General features: G+C 39.0%; 1 protein-coding gene across 1 annotated transcript; it reads left to right on the forward strand.

The window, feature by feature from the left end:
• The first annotated feature begins 9,678 nt into the window (after positions 1-9,678).
• ren (renin) lies at positions 9,679-19,049 on the forward strand. The gene is made up of 9 exons (XM_084719982.1): positions 9,679-9,996; positions 10,429-10,576; positions 12,165-12,288; positions 13,875-13,997; positions 14,102-14,312; positions 14,838-14,960; positions 16,051-16,192; positions 16,293-16,391; positions 18,523-19,049. Exons 1-9 carry the CDS (start codon positions 9,761-9,763, stop codon positions 18,682-18,684), a joined length of 1,368 nt encoding a protein of 455 aa, XP_084576108.1. The 5' UTR covers positions 9,679-9,760; the 3' UTR covers positions 18,685-19,049.
• Positions 19,050-22,115: the final 3,066 nt, after the last annotated feature.

Consider the following 22,115-nt stretch of genomic DNA (forward strand, 5'->3'; position numbering starts at 1 on the left):
CCTCCATTTAATTAATCATCAACAGTTTTGTTTTCTGGTGAGTAATGATGATGGCAACCTTTTGTGCAGCATATGACTGTTTGGAAATGTTGGTAACATAGTTCAGAGTGTATTACTGGTAAATGCAGTGTAAAGTAACAAAGCGTTTCTTGGTGAAATGAAGAAAAATAAGGTCACAGAGACAGCAGAGGAGACAACAATAGGACTGATACAATGGGACATTTCCATGATCTGCCTTCAGAGATGAGTCAGCCCATTATTGTGAACACTTGAGAGAGGATGTTTGCTGGCTGTGAGGATATGGACGTTTGTTGTCCAGGAAGTCACAAAGCTTAGCAATTAGAGGAGGATGCCTTTTTTTTTTTTAATGAGGATATCCTGTGCTCACAATCCTGTCATGTGATCCGGGTAACCACAGCAACTCTGATGGAAGTGACTCGTAACGGATTTAATGGAGCTGACAGATATTACCTCTGTTCAGGGTCGCACATATGGACATTATTAGATTAATGAGGAGTATATTAAATGAATTTATTTCAACTGGAGGAAAAAGTGAAAGAACCGCAGAATCCTGCACCCTGTTGATTGCTTGTTCTTAATTAATCAAATTTCAGTTGCCAGACTATCATCTGGGATTTATTTGGTACTTTCACAGTCAACCTTCATGGTGTGAAAGGACTTGTTAAAATTCTAAGGGGACATGCTGCACACAGATGTATTTTTGTGTTGACCTTCCGACCCTTCAGATGCATTTATTGCTTTTTGTTTGTTTGTTGTTTGTTTTTTCCTGTTGAGGAGACTGTTCTGTTTCTTTATGTTCTCTCTTTATCTCCGTCCCCCAGCACCCCCACCACCTCTCTACACTGAAGAGACAGAACTGTTTGTTGATTTCAGCTCAACATTCAACACAATCCCCTCATGAAGCTGACTGACAAGCTGAAGACTCTGGGCCTGAGTGCCACACTCTGCAACTGGAAGTTTGACGTCCACACAAACACACCCCTGATAGTTCAGATAAGCGGTCTCACCTCTGCCACTCCAGTTCTCAACGCTGGAGCCTTCCAGGGCTGTGTGCTCAGCCCCCTCCTGTTCACACTATACACCCTCGACTGCAGCCCCCAACATGGACATGACATCACCAACAACTGAGACTTCATATCAGGAGGAAATGAACAGTGTTGCAGAGTGGTGCACAGAGAACAACCTACCGCTCAACATCAGTAAAACCAAGGAGCTAATTGTTGATTTTCGGTTAGGGAGGCAAAGATGCACACTCCTGTCTACATCAGTGGAGCTGGAGTGACGCAGGTGGACAGTTTAAGGTTCCTGGGGACCAGTATCACAGAGAACCTGTCATGGACATCACACATCTCCACCCTGGTAAAGAAAGCCCAGAAATAGCCGTATCTCTTAAGGAGGCAAAATTCCTGTGCCAAGTTTTTGTCAGCTTCTACGGAGGAGTAATTGAAAGCATCCTAAGTGGAAACCTTACAAAGTGGCGTGGGATGTGCGTATGTATGATGCTATAATATAATATCCACCCAAGCTGCTCATGCTGCTGCCATCAGACAAGAGATACAGAAGTTTTTGCTGCTGTACCACCAGACTGAAGAACAGTTTCTTCCCTCACACTGTGAGACTGCTTAATTTATCCTCAGCACCACTCCATAAAGTTAGTTTGATCTATATTTTTATCTCTACAATTAATTCCAATCAAACAATCAAAGAGTGAACTACAATAAAGTCTCATTTTACAACCTTACATTATTACAAAAATATAATTGCTAAATAAATGGCTTTAAATCCTTGTAAATATAACAGACTTAAAGGTCCAGTGTATAAAATTTATGGGAATTCATTGGCAGAATATGTTACCACTGTTCTTTTCTCACACTATCATCATTCACAACATAATCTTTTAATCCAAATTTTATTTGTTTTGGACCAGTCTCCATGACAGCAGCCTCATGTATTGGCTTCAGCTGGTCTGCTGCATCTTAGTAGGTTGCCAGGTTCATGCGCATCGGTTGTATAAATCACTGAGACATTTTTCTGAAACAAAATGAAAGTTCTTCATATCTGAAAAAAACAAAATTTTTAATTTTTAACAAAGTCAAAGTCAAGTTGACTCGAGTCAAGTTATGTGAACCACCGAGTGAACCAGGTTCTCTAAAAGGTTGGAAGGGGAGGGGGAGGGGGGTGAGGTGGTTGCAATCTGCAAGCTCACCACTTAGTGGCAGACCAATGCCATCTGAGGGGCAGGGGTGTAAAAAACTAACTGCGTGCAGTGGGGCACCAGAACATCAAAAGTCGTGATGCGCTTTATCCTGTTTTTCCCACTGGAAGGACCTTCTGCAGGGCACCTTATTACATCACTGTTGTTCAGACGTTGGACCACTCTAGAGGGCACTTTATCACATTGTCTGGAGGGCATTTTTCACATTTTACACCACCAGCCCCCCTCACCCTCCCCTAGAGTTCACCAGTGTCACCATTATATACCACTAAATTCTTTGCTTTGGTCCTTTAAACTATGAAATGTCTCTTCTCCACATTCTGTTATTGTATTTCATCTAACAGATGACATTAAATGAAAGTGAGGGAAACAAGATAACTGGATTTAATTTTGGTCTCCGATGAGAATTTTATTTATGAGTAGAACTGTTTATGGCATATTGTCCCACAGAGGGTTGTAACAATGGAGATTGTGATATCATAACACAGAAGTGCCTGAGATCAGATGTAGGAGGCCAAATCAGGACTACAGAATTGTCAGGTCATATTTCCAGTTTATGAATTTAAAATTGGGAGCACGTTTAAACAAAGTTAATTTTTCTGTTGGCAGTAAACATGCCATGTGTTTGGACAGGAAGTCTCCATTTAAACAAAGCAACAAGCTTTTAATGTCTGCATCATTCTATAAGCCATGGAATATGTTCTGACTGCGAGCAGACCAAATTGCCTTGTTTTTGATATTAACCAGACTTTGAAGTGCAAAACAGTTGGCTTCACAGAGCTTTGTACTGTGGCTTTGCTCTCTCATTTATTGAATCATTTTGGCTCCACTGCTGCCACTGCTGGGTGTCCTTTTGTATCAGCTGGCTGCAGTTTGCATCTTTATCTTGTGATGCTGTGCACAGAGCCATAAATACACAACCAAATGCTCACATAACACACACAAATAATGAAAACAAATGATGAAAATCACATTTATCATCTGCTTGCAATTATGTATCATTGCATTAGTACATAATATTGCCTGTTATCTGCAATTTTTATCCTTTATGTTTCTTTTTTAATCTAGATTTTGCACACAAATCTTGTACAGCTTGTGAGCATGCCGCACAACATCTTGCAACACAAACTGCTTGTGTGTGTGACAAACAAACCTTTAAATCTTTAAAACTCTGTAGTATTAGAAGAGTGAGAACCATATGTGTGTAGTAACAGAGGAATGCATCAGGAATCTGTATAAATGAATAGGACATGAAGATGCATGAGGCAAACACGAACCAATCAGAGCTGTTTAATATTATGATGATCCACATGTATGTAACCGTGACTGCAGGCCTGCTTGTATTAAATATTCATGGGTCCAGGTGATGGATTGGCACACTTTGTTGTGTCGCTAACACTGAGCAGCAAAACAAGCGCAGTTGCCATGGATTCTCGTGTGTTCACCAGATGTTTTCTGTCTTTGTGGAGCACCTGTTTCCTAATAGAGCTCCCTGGGAATCGAGATCCATCTTCACAGGACGCTATCCAGATATTTTCACATGTTATCTTTCCTAGATAAGACAGAGATTACACAAACACATACAGTCACAATGCAGCGCAATGTAACTTGAGAGGAAAATATAGAGCCTGAGTTATCAGGAACAGATTTAATTCTTAATCATATGATCGTAAATGTAAATTATTTTTATTTATTTACTCTGGATATACAGACTGAGCTCTGTTCACCAGCTGGACTCACTGAGAACTGAAGTAGATTTAACTTCTTTTACAAAGACCACAGGCTAAATCTGGTTGGTTTTACACTATTTCTTTGCATCAGACATAATTGTTTTCCAATACATATAATGTTTTATATCTTCTTTCTTTCTTTCCTTTTCTATCCTTATGGATTATTCATTTTTATTTATTTAGTATTATTTATTCGACACCTTTTCCCTGATTTGGTCAAATGGTGTTCGCCTGACCCTACTCACATGTTTGGACTATAACAGCAGACATTTTGACACGTCACAGTAGGAAAGTTTGTAGATGACAAAATTATTGATAGCTGTTTCATGGTTAGGGTCTTGTGATAACAAGAAAAAAATTGACTGTTAATTGAACTTATGGTTAATAGTTATTTTATGCATAGCACTGTATGGTAAGTTATGTTGTTTTATTATTAGTTTGTGTAATATAAAATAAAATAAAATAAAATAAATTTTGCATCATATTTTATTGTTGCATGCAACAAAAGCATGCAATTACAGCATTACCAATAATTTGTAAAAAAAAAAAAAAAAATACTAATACTAATTTCATTGTTTGTTAACAGTAGAATAATTATTAATAAAGATTAATCAGCTATAAATACACCCACCACAAGTTAAAATATCTGCTGAATTAATTTTATTTTTGCTTTATTTTGACTTTTGATGTTACAGTTTTTCTTTTAACTTGTGGTTTGGTACATTTAGTTTTATTTATATAAATTGGTTTTAATCCTCTACCACAGGGTTTCTTGTTTCTGCGGATAGACAGATAACAGCATATAAACAGAACAATAAGTGAATGATATGGATACACACACACACACACACACACACACAGAGTCATGCTTTCCTTCAGAGTGGCATGTGATCAGGATACAGACTGACTCCTTCAGGTGAAATCACTCTCAGTTCTTTTCCTGATGCGTTTGCAAGTCCAGTGCTGCTCTCTGCTGGCCAGGAGCGATACAGCATGTTTACTCCGTAAAGATCCAAAGAGACACAAACATGTGAAAAACACTAATTTATTATGAGAAATTGGCTAAGAAAAATATTGAATGCACCCAGTGCTCTTGGATAGGGTATCACAATACGCACATAAAAAGTGTTTTTAATACATCTTTTGTTCTCAATTTCTACATTTTTTACCCCCTGTTGTGAAGACAGTCCCACATATTTTCATACATATTGTTTCCAGATGGAATCACAGTCTCGTCATTTCTAATTTGGTGTCCATTGGCTTACAATTCAAAAACATAACGGAGCATAAAATCAATGAAAGCAAATTGTTGTTCTCTGCTTTTTGTACGGCATATTGTATGAAGCAATTCTTAGACATAAAGCAAAAACACATCAACATTTAGCATTTTATGGCTCATTCCAGCTGGTCAGGATTAAAGGTTGAGCTTTTTTGTGGCTTTGAGAGTCAGGCTTGTTTGTTTGAGTGATAACTTTCCTCAGGTCTCATTTCCTGCAAACAACCACTGCTCTGCTTCATATCTTTCTTATCATGATAGAAAACTCACAGCCCTACAAGATCCAGATGTGCGTCTGTCAGAAAAAGGGTGTTTGTGGTTTAGTCGGCTGCACCTTTTCAGCTGCCTCCTCCTCTAAAAACACACATTTTTCGCTTTACTTTGTTTTCACTGTTAGAAAGTCTCTTTTTTGTATTTGCCAAAGACTTCTTAAGATTTCTGTACAGCTATGTTTTGACATGCAGACCTCCCAGGGACTAGGAATGATGCGTATGAAACTCCGTAAATCATCCTCCAGGAGATGTTTTTTTACATTTCCCATGCCCACAATTGGAGTTGACTCAGTGGAGAGGTGGGAGGCCAGGCAGGAGTGACGTATGGGTCCATCTAGACAGTGTGGGAAAGAGACTTGTGGGTATCCATGTAGCTAAGCAGGTCAAGAGTCAGATGTCTGTGAGAATGTCCCCAAAAAAGCTCTGTCAAAACCAACCTGTAAGGCCTAACTGTAGAATGAAGGTATGCTAAATCTTACAGAGTAAAATGTGTCATCCTGAAGCTGCGCAAATAAAATTTTTATTGACCAAAGATCAAATGGCCACATGTAGTATGAACATACTTGTTAGCCCACCTGATCTTTACCAGACTCACATTTTTCATCGCCCTCACCTGATCCAGGATTGTAAATCTCCTGTATAATACTCCCAAGTTAAGGCAAAGTTTTTTTTCTTCTGCAAATCAGAGAACAGATAGTTTTCCACTGGCCTGTAGTGCTATTTATCCTTTTTTTTTTTTTGGTTTGAGCTGCAGAGTTTTGGAGATATTGGTCATAAACATGTCTGCCTTTTCTCCAATATAATGGGATTAGATGGCACTTGGCTTGTGATACTCAAAGACAAAAAAAATCAAAAATTAAAAACCAGTGACTCTTTCCAGAAATCATGACCTGGTTACTCAAGATAGTCCACAGACCTTGTTGTGAGCAGTGTCATGTAGGAACAAAAAATCTAGATGGACAAATAGCACTACACGCCAAAATAAAAATATGTATCTGTTTGCATAAAAATGTGTTACTTACTTACTTATTGTCATTTTTTAAAAGCCACCAGTGCATCAAGTCTATGAAATTTGAATTTGTCTGGGGGAGGATCCTTAGATCCCCCACTTTGGTTTTGAAATCCCCCATATTTTTAAGGTCTAAAGGTTGAGAAGTCTGAATGTGAAAAAGATTGATCTAATAGACACACTGAAAACTATCATATGACAAAACTTTTTAACCTCTTTGCACTTTTTGGTTTCTTGGCCAAAACCTCAACCATTCACCCTCACTTCTCTACCTCTCTAAGTCTTGTCTGCAGTTTTACTGAAAAAGCTCTGATAAACCCACTCTACACTTCATGCCAGCACCAAATGGTACACACTGGTAAAAAGCTAATTAACATGCTGAAGCATTTAGCAGCAAAGCAAATATTTCTCTCCGGAGTTGGTTCAAACCAAAACAAAGTGAAAGGAAGGCAGAATGTTTGATTTACATTCGTCAGATTTCCAGAAACACTGCTTCAAATGAATGCTAATGCCAGATGCATCTGTTGGACGTGTAATTGGACAGTAGTTGGCTAATATGTTTGCTACATCAACTTTATAAGGTGATAATAATATCATGTTTAGGACAGCAGCTTGTTCCACTGACCCCCAATGGCCAAAAATTCATAACTTTACTGCATTACATGTGCAATAACTGATTTTCTGGAAGAAAACAAGTTGTGATATTGCAAACATGCAGGCAAACAGTTTTGTTCAGGTGACACATCTAGCACAAGGAACAACGTCTAAGTTCAATATTTTCTTTTTGCTCTGTTTTTGGTCCCTACCAACTCTTGATGGACACATCTGGCTCTTTAGCCACTCAGTGCTCCAGCAGCTAATTGCTCTTGTGGTTTGGTACATGAGTGAGTTTTTAGAGCTTTGTCACTGGAAACAGCTACCTGCTGTGATTAAAAATGAAACTATAAGAGCAATAGTGATCCAAAACAATATGGCAGGACATCTGAACAAAAAGCTGAGCACAGTTGCGGTTTCAGGCAACAATTCTTTGTTCATATGAGTGATCCCTTTCACATTGCCACTTCATTATTAAAAAAACAACAACTTTTTTTTCTATTCCATTTCTAATTCTTTAAAAGAAATGATAAACAGAACAGCCAGTCATCTCTCCTTTTTCAAAATGTCTTTGGTGTTGGACTGAGGGCAGACTGGATGCTACAACAACTCAGTATCACATCTTGGGGTATAAAGTGGTATTACAAGACAGGTTAGACTGGTTAATTTGCAAACTTCAGTAGATATTTCTGGAATGGACGGATTACATAGATTTCTTCGACGTAACACCAAAACTGTTTATTCTGCATTCTTCTTGTAATTTTTGAATATTTAAAACTAAACTATGTAGTGGTCTGTTAAAACAAACACGTCCAAATAGAGGTAATTTTAATATTTCTATATTCACAAGTGGCACACAAGGAGCGACTGCTCATAAATCACAGAGCATAAATAGTTATTTAATTTTGCTGTTGTTGTTGTTGGAAGTCATCAGTGCCTCTATAAACTGTGTGTAACCATGCTATCATTTTCTGGAAGCTCTGCTCACAGGGAGTATCTTAGCGGCTGACCTCTGACCTCTGCTTTCGCAGTCTGAGCTTGTGCCTGACGCGGACCCCACATATCTCCTGGCTCGACAGGGTGGCCGGCACAGCACCAACACATGACCCCATCCTGACAGGCCAGATACTGTGGGAATCCTCCCTGTGGTAAAAACCCAGCGAGAACTAGAATGATTAGGTGTTAAAACTTGTTGAATCCGAGTATTGCCGCAAGAGGTAGAGTGCAAGAACACAGCAAAGTGTCAATCTCCTGCATCGCATAACACGCTCAACATGGGCTCCATCTCCTAAGACCTCGAAGACCTCACACTGATCTTACAGATGTGTATTGTCCTTCCCCCTTAGCTCGCTATTTTGAAAATCAATACTGAAGTGGTGCACGGGCCACAGTGAATTTTGCGTGGGGAGATAAATCACAAATAGAGGGCACACAGAGAGGTGTCCACTTTCCAGATAAGGAATTGATGGCTGTGGGAAAAAGAGACAAGCTAAATGTTATCAACTGCAGCAAAAACTGCAATCAACATGTGGTCATACTTTATTTTACAGTACACTAATAAGACGTAACAAGCCATACTTTGTATCAAAGTCGATGAAATCTAGAAATAATATGTTCTTTTTTAGATAATATTAGACCCTTATTACACTTTTTTAGAGGGTAATTAGGGGCACATTACAACAGACCTGTAGTGTAATCTTAAGCATAGTATTTCCAACTGTTAGAGCCTTATTAGACCTAATTTGAGGATAATTAGGGACACCTTTGTACAAATTCCCACTTTAATGTTTATAATTATATTAATACTGGTAAATTGTTGTATTTAATGTCAGTATTATTAGTATTATGTCATTAATCAGTATACATTTCAGCTATATTGTACTTATCTAATTTATTTTTTATCCAAATTTCTTTCCTCTGTTATTTTATGTCTACTTAGTGCTCTTCAGTGCTCAGCTGACCTTTTCATCTAATGACACATTTCATTTTACCATTGACACTGTGTTAACCTAGGTATGACCCATATAGTTCCATTGTAATGTGGTGTCTAAACTAATATCTAATAAAGAACATATTATTTTTTTTAATTTTTGTCTAATTTGATGCAATGTACAGGTAGTTATGTCTTATTAGTGTACTGTAAAATAAAGTGAGACTTCATATTTTAACTCATACTGTTATTTAATTCAAACATTTTCATCAAATCAGCCGTTTTACAAAGTCAGAACACCATCTAGTAAAAGTAATACACTAATAATTGACACTAAAGAGGTAAATAACGTCTTAAAGTACATATTTGTAGAGCGCAGTGTGCAGCAACAGAGGTTTAAAATGTTTTGTAACTGAGTTTAGTAAGCACCATCCAACTAATCTGCCCTGACAGCTCAGAGCATCTTCCAGTCCCTCTAAAGCTTCTCACAGCCCGGCAGACAAGGTGTCCGTCCTCCCAACGTCAGCAATCTCAGGGGCTCTGCGCCCCTGCTTTCTGTCTTCAGTGTTTTTTAAGAGGTCAGAGTTCAGACCTCTCACTGGGACCTGTTTATCAGGAGGGGTTGTGTGACCAAGGCAGAAGGGGGGGAGGGAAGCAGAGCTTGTTTTCAAGTGGTCACCTCCAGGAAAGCTCCCAGCCAGTGTCAGTGGCCCATGGGTGAGAGCACGGTGAAGGGGACATGGTATAAAAAGAGTCGAGGGACCAGGCAGCACAGAGACTTAATAAACGTGGGATATATTCACAAAACCAGGAAAACCAACTTTGCATATACAGCGTTCATTACTGGCCTGAATTTTCCACCTGAAGTCACCATGGCACTGCGGATGAATTACTGGATGTGTTTGCTTGCTCTATCATTGACACTGACCTCGAGCCATGCCTTGAGAAGGTAAGAAACTCATGCCTTCATGTACCTGCCTGCACTGTTTGAAGAGACACATGTTACATGTGCCAGTAGGGATTTGCTCCATAATTGCATTTGCATAAGAAAAAAATGTTACAGCGGAGTAGTGACAGAAAACAGCAAAACAAACGAGTACAGGAAAACAAATGTGTTTTATTGGTTCATTACAAAAGTTAATGTTTTCAGCATTGGCTTAACATGTGTTTTTGTTCCATTCTCTGGTTGGGTGCTGAGAGCAAAGCCGTCTGTGTTCGATTAAAGGCTTATTGTTATACTGGGATGATGACCAGGCATATGTATCAGATATATGGATGGAAAATATAGTTCAGACACAATCTTCTAGTCCATATTAAATTTGGATTAATTTAGTTTCTGTTGCTTGAAAATGAATTCCCCACTCTTGTGTTTTGTTTCCAGGATCCGCCTGCGGAAGATGCCATCTATCAGGGAGACCCTGCGAGAGATGGGTGTTTCTGTAGAGCAGGTGTTGACTGAGCTGACCCAGAAGAGCACAGATGACACAAACAACGGGACCGTTCCCACACCCCTAACCAACTACTTGGATGTGAGACATTTTTGTCTATGAGACATTAAAATGAAAAAAATTAAAAATCCTGTTTTGATGATGGATCTGAGTCAAACAGATGGGGGGAGATCTAAATGTACTTAGTCGAAGGCAAGTGAATTAGCTGTTCTAGTCTTAAAGACAAAAAACAAACCTTACACTCTTAGACATAAAGGTGCTAAGTTTTTGGTTCCTGGTAGAACTTCCCCCTGGAAACCTTTCAGAGGATTCTACCAAGAACTGAACAAGGGTTTTAATTTTTTTTTTTTTTTAGGGAGTTTTTCTTACTCTCTTGAGGGTCTACAGGACAGACGGTGTTGCACACTGAACAGACTATAAAGCCCCCTGAGGCATAATGTGATTTGTGATATTGGGCGATATAAATAAAATTTGACTTCACTTAACTTGGTTATACCTAGAACCATCTGTGAAAGGTTCCAACCAGAACCTACTATGAGACGTTTGACAGAGAACCCTTTTATATTTCAAGAATTTCATCTAGAACCCACCCAAAAAAAAGCTCACCTGTACCCCTCTTCTTAGGGGTTTACAAAGAACCATGTTATATTCAACAGATTAGGAAATAAAGAAAACAAACAAAATGATTTGATTAAGGCGGTTCCACATAGCAATATGTTTTTTCCCAGGCCTTCTCCTGCCCTCCTCTGTCTTTGATTGGCTTACCCTGATATTCTTACCCTAACATGACCAGTCACACTCCTCATGCCTAAACGTAACCAACCAAAACAGCCAGATCAACACAGGTAACGAGTACTAACCAGGTAAAATTAGAAATATAATTTAAGATGAACATAACATTTTCACAAGTACACTTGTACTTTTGGCTTATTTTAAAATAAATTTTAAGTTTTTTCTTTTAAAATGTGTACTTCAGAATAGATGTCATTAAGTTCAACCTCAGTTTACTAAAATAAATATACTAATTATGGGATACTTCAGTGGAATTTCAGTGTATCTTAATGTAAGTGTGTTTTAAAATGTACATAAGTATACTTTTAAAACGTTGTTAGTTTAGTTGACTCATACGTCAGGTGTAGTAAGCTTACTTGACGTTGCTTCACTTTGGGAGATAAAAGTACACTAAATACACGTGTGTGTATGTATGTATGTATATATACATATATATGTACATGCAATAGGAACTTCAAATGAACTGATCATTATTATAGTGCAAGTACACTCACGTATGTTGAAATTTAATATATTTAGCATATTTAGCATATATATAACCCATAAAGGGTTTTTCAGAAGCAAGTGGTTCTGGGTAGAACCTCTGCCTTTCAGGAAGAGCCCCTTTGAAACCATTTTGTCTAAGAGTGTAGTCTTGAAGGATAAAGCATCCAGTCACTCGTCCAAAGTGCTTCATCACTCTTCTGGACCGAATTGTCAGGATGGCTTCAAGATTAAAACAACCGATGCAGTTGCCTTTGAATTTGTACTTTAAAATACTCTTTGCGCATCAGTCAAACTGTCAATGTCATATTTCAAACCCTCGGTTAATATTTGTGGCTTACTGCACCAGTAAAAAAAAAAGCTTTCAAAGCAATATTCTGTTAATTCCTAATAGACTCAGTACTACGGAGAAATCAGCATCGGATCTCCAGCCCAGATGTTCAACGTGGTGTTTGACACGGGCTCAGCGAACCTGTGGGTGCCGTCGCAGAGCTGCTCACCTTTCTCCACGGCCTGTTGTAAGTGTCCACACATACAAGAGAATATTATATTATATATTATATTCATAAAAATGTTTTCATTAGTGAACAATCACCTGAAAATAGGAATCGTTGTGTTGCCATTATATTAAAATGAGCTGTTTGTATCTACAGAGGGTGCAGGTCCTTTTCCACAGAGTCCACCATGTTGCAAACCCATCTTTTTAAAGTAGAGCTGACAAAGAAAACACTGGCTCTAGAGAGGACCTTTCACATGTTTTGCTAGGTTCACAGCCACCATAGGTTCTCCTACACCAGTGTTATTTAACTGTCATAATGTGACATAGCCCCCAGAACGGTGCTTCTTCACAATGAACACATTCACACTGTTATTCCCAGGAAGGAGCAACAGATATGCCAGTTTTGTATGAATGGGATAAATTAGTCTGTTAGTAACAGAGAGAGAAGGTTGATCTTTGTGTGACTTCCTTTCAGTTTCCTACCAAAACACCAAATAGCTTAAATATGCTATTCATTCAGGCCTGTTGAGAACAGTTTTTGTTTCTGGTTTATGTTTATGAATCATTCCAGCATTCCAGTGATTGCATGATGGAAGAAACTTCAGCTGTTCAATGTTGTATAAACACTTTCAAATGTTACCAAGTTATTTACAACTAAAATACAGTTATTAAATGCAGTAAAATATCTGTTATAACAAGGAGCATAAATCTTTTATTGGTTCTGGACAAAAGGAATAGTGTTTCAATCAACATCATCACCACGTATAATATCAAAAGTAAAATCATGGAAATAAAAATGTCCTCCTGCTTCTTTTTAACTTGCTAACATGTTACTCACTGTAACTTTGCCTGGGAAAATGGAAACCCAGGCTTGTTTCATCTGATTTCACAGAGAATCCAACCCAGAGGCAGACTTTAAGATTATCTGCTGTACACAGAAACAGACGATATTCTCTGTGATGGTCTTGTTTGCTAATGTAGGTCATATAGAGGTATCAGTATTAAATTGAGACTGTTTCAGGATCAGTTAAAAATCTTCTTGTAGTAGCTTTAAAGGATAAATCTGTACTAAACCATTATATGATAATATGTCATCAGAGATCAAGGAAACATGCAAAGTTGAAATTTTGGCTTCTCCAGCAACAACGCAGCCAGCATCCTCTGCTCTCAAATTTCCATTCCAGGCCAGAACAACTGCTTTAGTTTGCCAATTCACATTTTATTAAATTGAAATTAATGCAGAATGTTCGCCAAACGAATAAGTGTGTGTTTATGATTGGTAAGGAATCATTAATAATCTTTTAGAGGGAGTAAATGTTTATAACATCATCTATTCAGCGACCCTGCAGTCCGCAGACAGCTTGCCTGAGTTTCGGGGTCTGGGAAGGAGGGACAGGGAAAAAAACTCGCTTCAAACACAGACATATGTTAAATAGGGATTCAACCTACAGACTGCACGCTACACACTGATCCTTTAAAGCAGCAATAATGTTTTCATCATAACAATGTCAGGACAATGTGACCATGAGACGCTTGTAGTGATGAACATACGGACAATTATAACCCAAATCAATTTAATGACTCAAAGGAATTTTGAACTTTCAGTTACTCACAACAGGTATGACGCCTCCAAATCCCGGACTCACATTGAGAACGGAACTGGATTTTCCATTCAGTATGCCTCTGGGAATGTCAGGGGATTTCTGAGTGAGGATGTGGTGGTGGTGAGTTGAAAATCAATACCCTGTTTTAAAAAAATTAATAATAATTGTAATAATAATAATAATAAGGAGTGTTATCTGACATGACCAACCTTTGGCATTCAACTTGTTTTTTCTCCCTGCAGGTTGGTGGTATTCCTGTGGTGCAGGTGTTTGCTGAGGCCACCTCTCTGTCTGCCATGCCATTTATCTTCGCCAAGTTTGATGGGGTCCTGGGTATGGGTTATCCAAACGTGGCCATCGATGGCATCACTCCAGTGTTTGACCGCATCATGTCTCAGCATGTCCTCAAGGAAGAGGTGTTCTCTGTCTACTACAGCAGGTGGGCTGAACTGAGTCAACTGATATCCTTTAGCTTCCAAATCACCTCTACAGAGAAGAAAATGGCATTTAGTTTCAAAGTTCACGGGGATCAAAAGTGTGTAGCTGATTTTTGTTTTGAAATCATATCCACTGTCTATAATTGGATAAATAAAGGGAAAAACTTACTTGTAGAGCTGCAGAAAAAAAAGACCATTAGTGAGGAAAAACAAGCAACACAAAAAATGTGATGTGGACGAGAGGGTATTTTGAGAAAATACAGAAAAATGTATTTTTCATACTTCTTCCCATACACTATGTTCTCAATTTATTATGCTCATTGAAGCGAAGGAAGCCAGTTGAAAAAATATTATGTTGTTTTCTTTCCTCAGGGAAGCATAAGAATGATTGGTTATGGGATTAAACCAGCAGAAGCATGTAATCGTTCATGAAAATGACCAAAATCACAGTTAAACTATGACAGTGAGAATATGCACAGATAAACAAAAAACATGGACTTAATGGCTGATTTATTTATCATTTTCAGAGACCCAAAGCACTCCCCAGGTGGAGAGCTGGTCCTCGGAGGCACAGACCCGAACTACTACACTGGAAACTTTAATTACATGGACACCAGAGAGACGGGCAAATGGGAAGTAACAATGAAAGGGTAAGATCTGACTTTCATAACTTATACAGCAGTGTTTCCCAATCCTGGTCCTTGGGATTTTGTTTTTCTTTTTTATTTGCCATTTGCCGTAGTGTTGCTAGTGGGTTTTCAAAGGAGAGATATGTAATACATTTACTATGCTAAGTCACAAAATGACCTTGATATGTCATCAGAGATTAAGGAAACATGCTAAGTAGATACTGGCCTCTTTGACAACGCAGCGTCGTCCTTTGAAATTTCCATTGCGGTCTGGAGTGTCTGCTTTTGTTTGCCCGATTCAAGTTTATTAGAGTTAAATTTAAGGCCGAATGTTTGCCAAATGAGAGTCTGTTTATGAGAAGTAAGAAATCATTAATAATCTTTTGGAAGGAATAGATGCTTATAATGGTTAAATGGAGCAATATGTTAACAGAGTCTTGCAGGCAGTAGGACAGGCAGTCACTAAACTCAAACTACAGTGTGTATTTTCAGAGGCGTGGGCTTTTGTTTTCAGGATAATGGGCTTAGCACTGAAAAACAATTAAATATCTGATCAACAATCAAAGTATAACTTTGCATCCATCTTGCACTATTTAGCCACAGTGTCCCTGCAGCCTGCAGGCAACCTGCCTGAGCTTTGAAACGGGGAAGGAAGGGGTAGTGGAGGAGAACGCTCTTCAATCATCAATGTTTTTTATATACACAGTCTGTGGCTGCAACTCACAATTTGGACTGCAGTTCTCATTTTTGAATGCTGGGGTTTTCCATATCTCTCCTTTAAGGACGTCTTACAAAAGGGGGGTCCCAGCTCTAAGTTTGTGTTTTTGGGGGGGGCTTTGGCATGGAAAAGTTTGGAAATCCTGCTTTATGGCAAGACCTGAATGTCACTGAACGTTCTCCTGCTCCAACACACCTGGTTCAAATGAGGCTTCTGCAGAGGCTCGGTGATAAACTGATTATTTACATCAGGTGTGTTAGGAGAGAGAATGAAGTGTTGAAAGAGTTATACAGTGTGAGCGTGCGCGTGTGTGTTTGTGTGTGTCCGTGCGTGTGTGCACCCATTCAGGAAGAAAGGATGTTACATTTTCCACCCCTTCTTTCATTCTTCCAGTGTTTCTGTGGGGATGGACATGATGTTTTGTGCAGAGGGCTGCACAGCTGTGATCGACACTGGCTCCTCCTACATCACAGGCCCGGCCTCCTCTGTGTCTGTGCTGATGAAAACCATCGGAGCACAGCTGGATGAAAGTGGAGTAAGTTTTTACACACGCAACATGGTTTCCCACAATGAACATTTGTCCACAAAAATTCATTACCGTCATCACCCTTTCCTGTCTTTGTGTTGTTCATCAGTACAAAGTCAACTGTGACACTGTCAAAACATTGCCCAGTGTCACTTTCCACCTGGGTGGCCAAGAGTACTCACTCACTCAAGAGGATTATATCCTATGGGTAAGCACAATGATGAATGCTGAATCATTCATTATAAACATGCAGTTGTGGAAGAACATTTACTCAAGTAGTTTATACCCCTACTCTTCCACATTCGATGGTGGAAGTATCATATGTTTATAAATGCACGTTTATTTTATTGACAAGTTATAAGACGAGACGTACCTTACACAAAGTTAACATTAAAAGTATAAATAACAGAGACAAAGAAGTCATAACATGATCATTTAAAGTAAAATATAATTTAAAAAATGTACTAAAAAGGGACAAGAGCACATAATCATATCTATTTTAGAGGTACTTTAATGTACCTTAATGTGGCCCATAGATGAACACTGACAAAATAGCTCTGTGATATTTATTCCATTTTTAAATATATTTATTTATTAGTTATTATTCAAAATTACATATCCTGGCTGTATCCCATTGTCGTCACTGAGCATATGTGACACACTAACATTCCCCAGCTGCTGGGTGAAAGGGCCCTAAATCTTTTCAAAGATTTCACTTTTCCCCTTCAGGATATATATTATCTTCCCCATAGCATAATAATTACTAGTAGCAGTTACTAGTTAATTTGATTTTTTACAAACAACCATGCCGATCAACTTCTAAAATCTGATGCATTATTATAGTTTAAAGGCCCTGCACGTCTAGGCTGGTGTTTTCAGTAATGCAACTGATTAGATCTGCTCAGGTTAGAGTTTACATGGGCTGACTATGTACTAATAATAATAATTTAACTTGTCCCACAACAAACTTAGAGAAGTCCTGAAAAATTATATTTTCAATTTTGTTTAACAAGTTAATAACTTCTGCACACAAAATATTGTGAAGTTATGTACCCCCCTATGTCTTGCATTTATATAATATTCCTTTCGAAGGTTTTTCTATTTAAAGATATCGATACCAAATGGGCAGCTTGAGAGGACTGATGTATCAATCCTGCAGAATTGAGCCTTCGCTAAGCACCGCCCTCCTTAGTTACTGTTGCTATGCCTGGCAAACTTTCCTTTGTTGCACTGCATGCATTTTTGGGGAGTAACTGTTGAAACACAAGGTCTTTGATTCATTAGAGAAGTACACAAAAGCAGCTTCTTATTTCTAGCTGATGATAGTGGATTGCATCAGCTGAAACAATGACTCACAAGCAGATTTCTAAAGTGTAGCTGGCTAATGTAGGCTACTGCTAGCTTGACTTGAGTGAACTGAGAAATCTCCCGCTGATGTTTTAATATTTCCATCTGACACATTTCAAAACAGAGAGAGATGCACCATCATCAGCTCCCTTTGATTCTGCACCAGCCCACATCCTCCTCCTCAAACCCCCACATATCAAATGCAGATGCAGTGGTATTTAACAAGTCTGGCTGGAGATAAATTTACTGCAGCTAGTAAGCTAGTGTGGGTTAGCCAGAAATGTTAATGTTTGCAGCTTACGTTAGAGCAGATGAAGACAGAGTCCAGTCACCACATGTGCGCTCTTGTGTTTCTTGTTTTTTTAGACACCACAAAAACAGATACCACCGTCCAGACTCATGAAACGTAGAGTGTCGCTCTTTTCAGAGCCTCCTGCACACTTTCAACATGTAGAGAAATGGAAGGCTTGACAGCTCTAGTTACAGTAGCTAAGCTGTGATTGGACAGTTGCTGTTTGAAGGTGGAGCTTAGCTTGTATGAATACCATGAAAGCGGGAGAAAAATTTATATTTTTGATTTATAAGATAATAACTCAAAAATATTATAATATTTAAAAAAAATATTTCATGACCTTGGAAGCTCCTCAGTTTAATATTCTGAAATGGGACATTTTGCATCACCACTACTTTTACTTTTGATACTTTCAGCTCATTTAGATGATAATACTTCTGTACTTTTACTCAGTGTATCCAATATCACAATATTTTTTTTACCAAATATCTCTATGAATATTCACCACTATCAAGCCTAGGGCTGCAACTAACAATTAGAATCAAATAATCTAGTGTTCAATTTCTCCATTAATCAATTAGTTGTTTATAAAATGTCAGAAAATGGTGAAAAATATCGATAGTGCTTCTTCCCCCAGTGTTGATATGATACATTTTTAGTTGCTATATTATGATAAAACTGACTTTTCCTCTGGCTCCAGCAATCACAGATCGAAGGGGACGTCTGCACCGTCACCTTCAGGGGTTTGGATGTGCCACCACCAACAGGTCCCATCTGGATTTTGGGAGCCAACTTCATCGCCCGCTACTACACAGAGTTTGACCGTCGCAATAATCGGATAGGGTTTGCCACAGCAGTCTGACAGGATTTTCAATCACCGGCCATGTTGCTCTGGTTTCTTTTTCACTATCTTTGCTGCTATCTCCTCTTCATCCAGTCCTCCCTTCAGTTGCTTTTTATGATAACTCACGATCACATCTGTTTTATAAAATGCTAAAGAAGAGTGCACATTAAGGAACATCATTCATCCTGCATTCCTATTAAACAATATTTTGTACCAGTTGCACTGAACACCTTCTAAACTGTTTAATTTATATGCATTTATCAGCAAATGTGACTTTTCTGTGTATGTGACTGCTAACTAGTATCACACAGCAGTAGCAGAAATCCATATCTGTATTGTACTGACGTAACAAGATTAAACTTGTTTACTGGGGTTGAATTCAATTTGAGTTCATTATTGACTGTGTTGTTTCCCTTCAAGTCTGTTGAATGCATTTTGAAAACAGATTGCTGTAGCAGATATTATCAGCCACACCAGAGCAGTCACAGAAACATTTGTCTTGGTTTAATAATATCTGTGTATCTCAATCAGTTGAATTCATTTGTCACATGCATAACTGATGATTTACAGACAACTGTCATCTGTCAGATTTATACACAAACCACAGCAAAATACCAGCACCCTATCTTGAGGGCGTAGCATTTACAGACACATTGGCCACAACATAACACTTGTGTATATAGTAATTAAAATGTTAGCAATACCTAAGAACAAATACCCACAAATATGAATGCCATAACTTGGTTTTCATCATGCAGTATTAACATAAACACTGGGTACATTCTTTGTGGGTGCTGAAATTTTAAACCCACGGCCGCTGCAGAGGACTCACAGCTTCAGTACATGAGGCACACGCTCCACCAAATGAGCCACCAGACCACCCTGGAACCCTGGAGATTTTGATGCCGTGAGCTTAATTACAGGTTTAAAAAAGTATGCAGGCAGCTTACACATGCGGAGGGAGCAGCAGCTTAGGTCTAAAATTTGAAGATATAGCCTGACTAAACCACCATGAAACTTCCACCCAGGGAAATGCTTACAATTCACAATATTAAATACACACTAACCAAATAAAGAGCGTTCATTCACCAAAGAAAGTCAAATATGTGTTGTTTCCAATATCAAAAGTACACTGTTCTACTGAATGTTCACAAGTAGCAAGAACCAGAAAAGAAACAAAAAAACATAGAACAAACACAAAGAGGACATACCTTGTAGATGATGATCTGAATCTGTCACTTAACGTTGGACAGCTAATGTTAGCTAGCTAGTGGTTTACAACTTTGCACTATGTACCTTACCGAGCTAATATTCAAAACTAAAAAATACAGTAAAAACAAAAGCAAAGGCATTGTATAAAAAAAGGCAAAACAATAACTATTCTAATAAACTTAAAAGTCTCTCAGTCTCTTAAACATACAGTCTTCCTCCAGCTGGTTTAGTGCAGATCCAGCTGCTGCCATCTTACTCAATATTTACTTTGCTGCTGTCATAGCATGAAGAGACCAAGAACAGCCGCCAGTGAGGAGCCCAACAGCAAAACTAATTTCTATTCTTTAAACTGTTGTGTCCCACCTTTCATTTCTCTGTATTTACGCCATGTCTGGACAGCTTCCTCTAGCTGTCTACACTTTGCCTGGGTAGGTACAGCTTTGCTTCTGCAAAAGTATCTGCTCTTCATAGCTCCCAGTGGCTCGACTGCCGGATGGTGGGTGGTCAGGTCAGAGTACAACGTGCGGACATGGAGCATTGCCTGGCCTGCAGCTCATTCACTCCTGCTGTGAAGCATGGCTAAGCTCCTCTCTCTCCTTCCTCATGATTTCCTCATCATGGCACAGCTGCAGGTAGGCTTAGGGAGAACCCACGTGCCTCCTCGCCTCCATCCTCAGACCACATTCTGCCAATTAGCTTCTCTGCTGTTCCTTTGTGCTCAGATTCCTTTATCCCTATTGCTACTCCTTGCCAATTGCCTCTATACACGCATGGTATTACTGATTTCACCTAAATTAAGTCAGAACAGAAACTACACACAACACTATATATGCAGCAATTAAAGCAAAACAAAACCAGTCATAGTTATGTGCACAACACCATCATAAGATATAAATGTCACAAAAAACATCAAAGTAAAAAAAAAAAATCATAGTAAATAATGTAAATTCAATTCAATCACAACAACCCAAAATATTACTACAAAAACTAAGAGCCACAGCCTCATGATCACACAGTAGTAAACTTTGTTTGATCGTTACTATACCAGAAAGATTTTCACCATAATGTGTTTGCCCGTTAAGCTGGAGAAATACTTGCTGTGTAACCATGCGTTTGCGTTCGCGTATGTGTAGCGTTAATTTCTGAAGACGCACCCAACCATCGCTCTAAATGGATGCAGGATACGCAAGGCAGCCATGAAGTGTAGGGATGCGTACTCCATTGTTGGGGAACTCTCATGTCATCTATTTCAGAATATGTCAATGGTCTATGTTGTGTGACAGTGTGAGGTTTAAGATGAAAGTGTGTGTCACTCGCCAGAAGTGTGAGAGTTAGCAGCCGTGCGATCGACCTGTATAGTCACATGTAATCATATGAGCTACAATCATGTAATCCTGATAGTTCCCCTAATTTATACAGCAATAGTAACAAATATATGTGTATGATGGGGGGGGGGGCGCTGGCCTGGTATATCCGACACCTTCTTCTTGACTGCAGCAGGGAGAAAAGACCATTTTCATTTTGGTTGGGATCCTTAATGTTTGCCTGATTCTGGATAGGGCTCATCATGCTGTGGCACAAGTGCCTTGGGAGGTGGACTGGTCCCATTCATTGTCCTTCAAGTTCACTACTTCCTGGAGTAGAAGCAGATCTAGCATCTGGCCAGGCAGATGGGACAGTTGGAGTGCCATGTAAAACAGATCCTCTTCTTCCCAGATTGCTGCTTGGACACAGTAGTAGACACAGCATTCGATGAGGTGAAATGACTGCAGAAAGAAGAAGGGGTCACATATCCAGTGTGTCTCCTTCACCGGGCAGGTTAGGATGTTCAAAACCACATAGGCAACAAAGATCATACATATCATAGCCCAGTGTTTCCCAACCCCGGTCCTCTGGGAACACTGCCCTGTATGTTTTAGATGTTTCCCTTCTCCAACACACCTGATTCAAATTATCAGCTCATCATCAAGCCTCTGCAGAAGCCTGATAACAACCAGGGCCGCGTTTCCCAGAGCCTTCATAGCGCTACGTGCATCGTAAGTTGTATTTTAAGGTCTCCCTTAAGGTTACGGGCTGTTTCCCAGAGTTGGGACAACCTTAAGGGAGACCTTAAAATACAACTTACGACGCACGTAGCGCTACGAAGGCTCTGGGAAACGCGGCCCTGATCATTTGAATCAGGTGTGTTGGAGCAGGGAAACATCTAAAACATGTAGGGAAGTGTGCCTTGAGGACCA

Source organism: Lutjanus erythropterus, chromosome 6, assembly GCF_056507025.1.
Source record: "Lutjanus erythropterus isolate fLutEry1 chromosome 6, fLutEry1.hap2, whole genome shotgun sequence".
Classification (NCBI taxonomy): domain Eukaryota; kingdom Metazoa; phylum Chordata; class Actinopteri; order Lutjaniformes; family Lutjanidae; genus Lutjanus; species Lutjanus erythropterus.

Bases quoted from the DNA above. Each gene is read 5' to 3' on its own strand.
- ren (XM_084719982.1), top strand. From the start codon at position 9,761: ATGGGTGAGAGCACGGTGAAGGGGACATGGTATAAAAAGAGTCGAGGG. The intron at 9,997-10,428 runs GTAAGAAACTCA...TTTTGTTTCCAG, and splicing joins TCGAGCCATGCCTTGAGAAG to GATCCGCCTGCGGAAGATGC. The intron at 14,313-14,837 runs GTGGGCTGAACT...TATCATTTTCAG, and splicing joins TTCTCTGTCTACTACAGCAG to AGACCCAAAGCACTCCCCAG.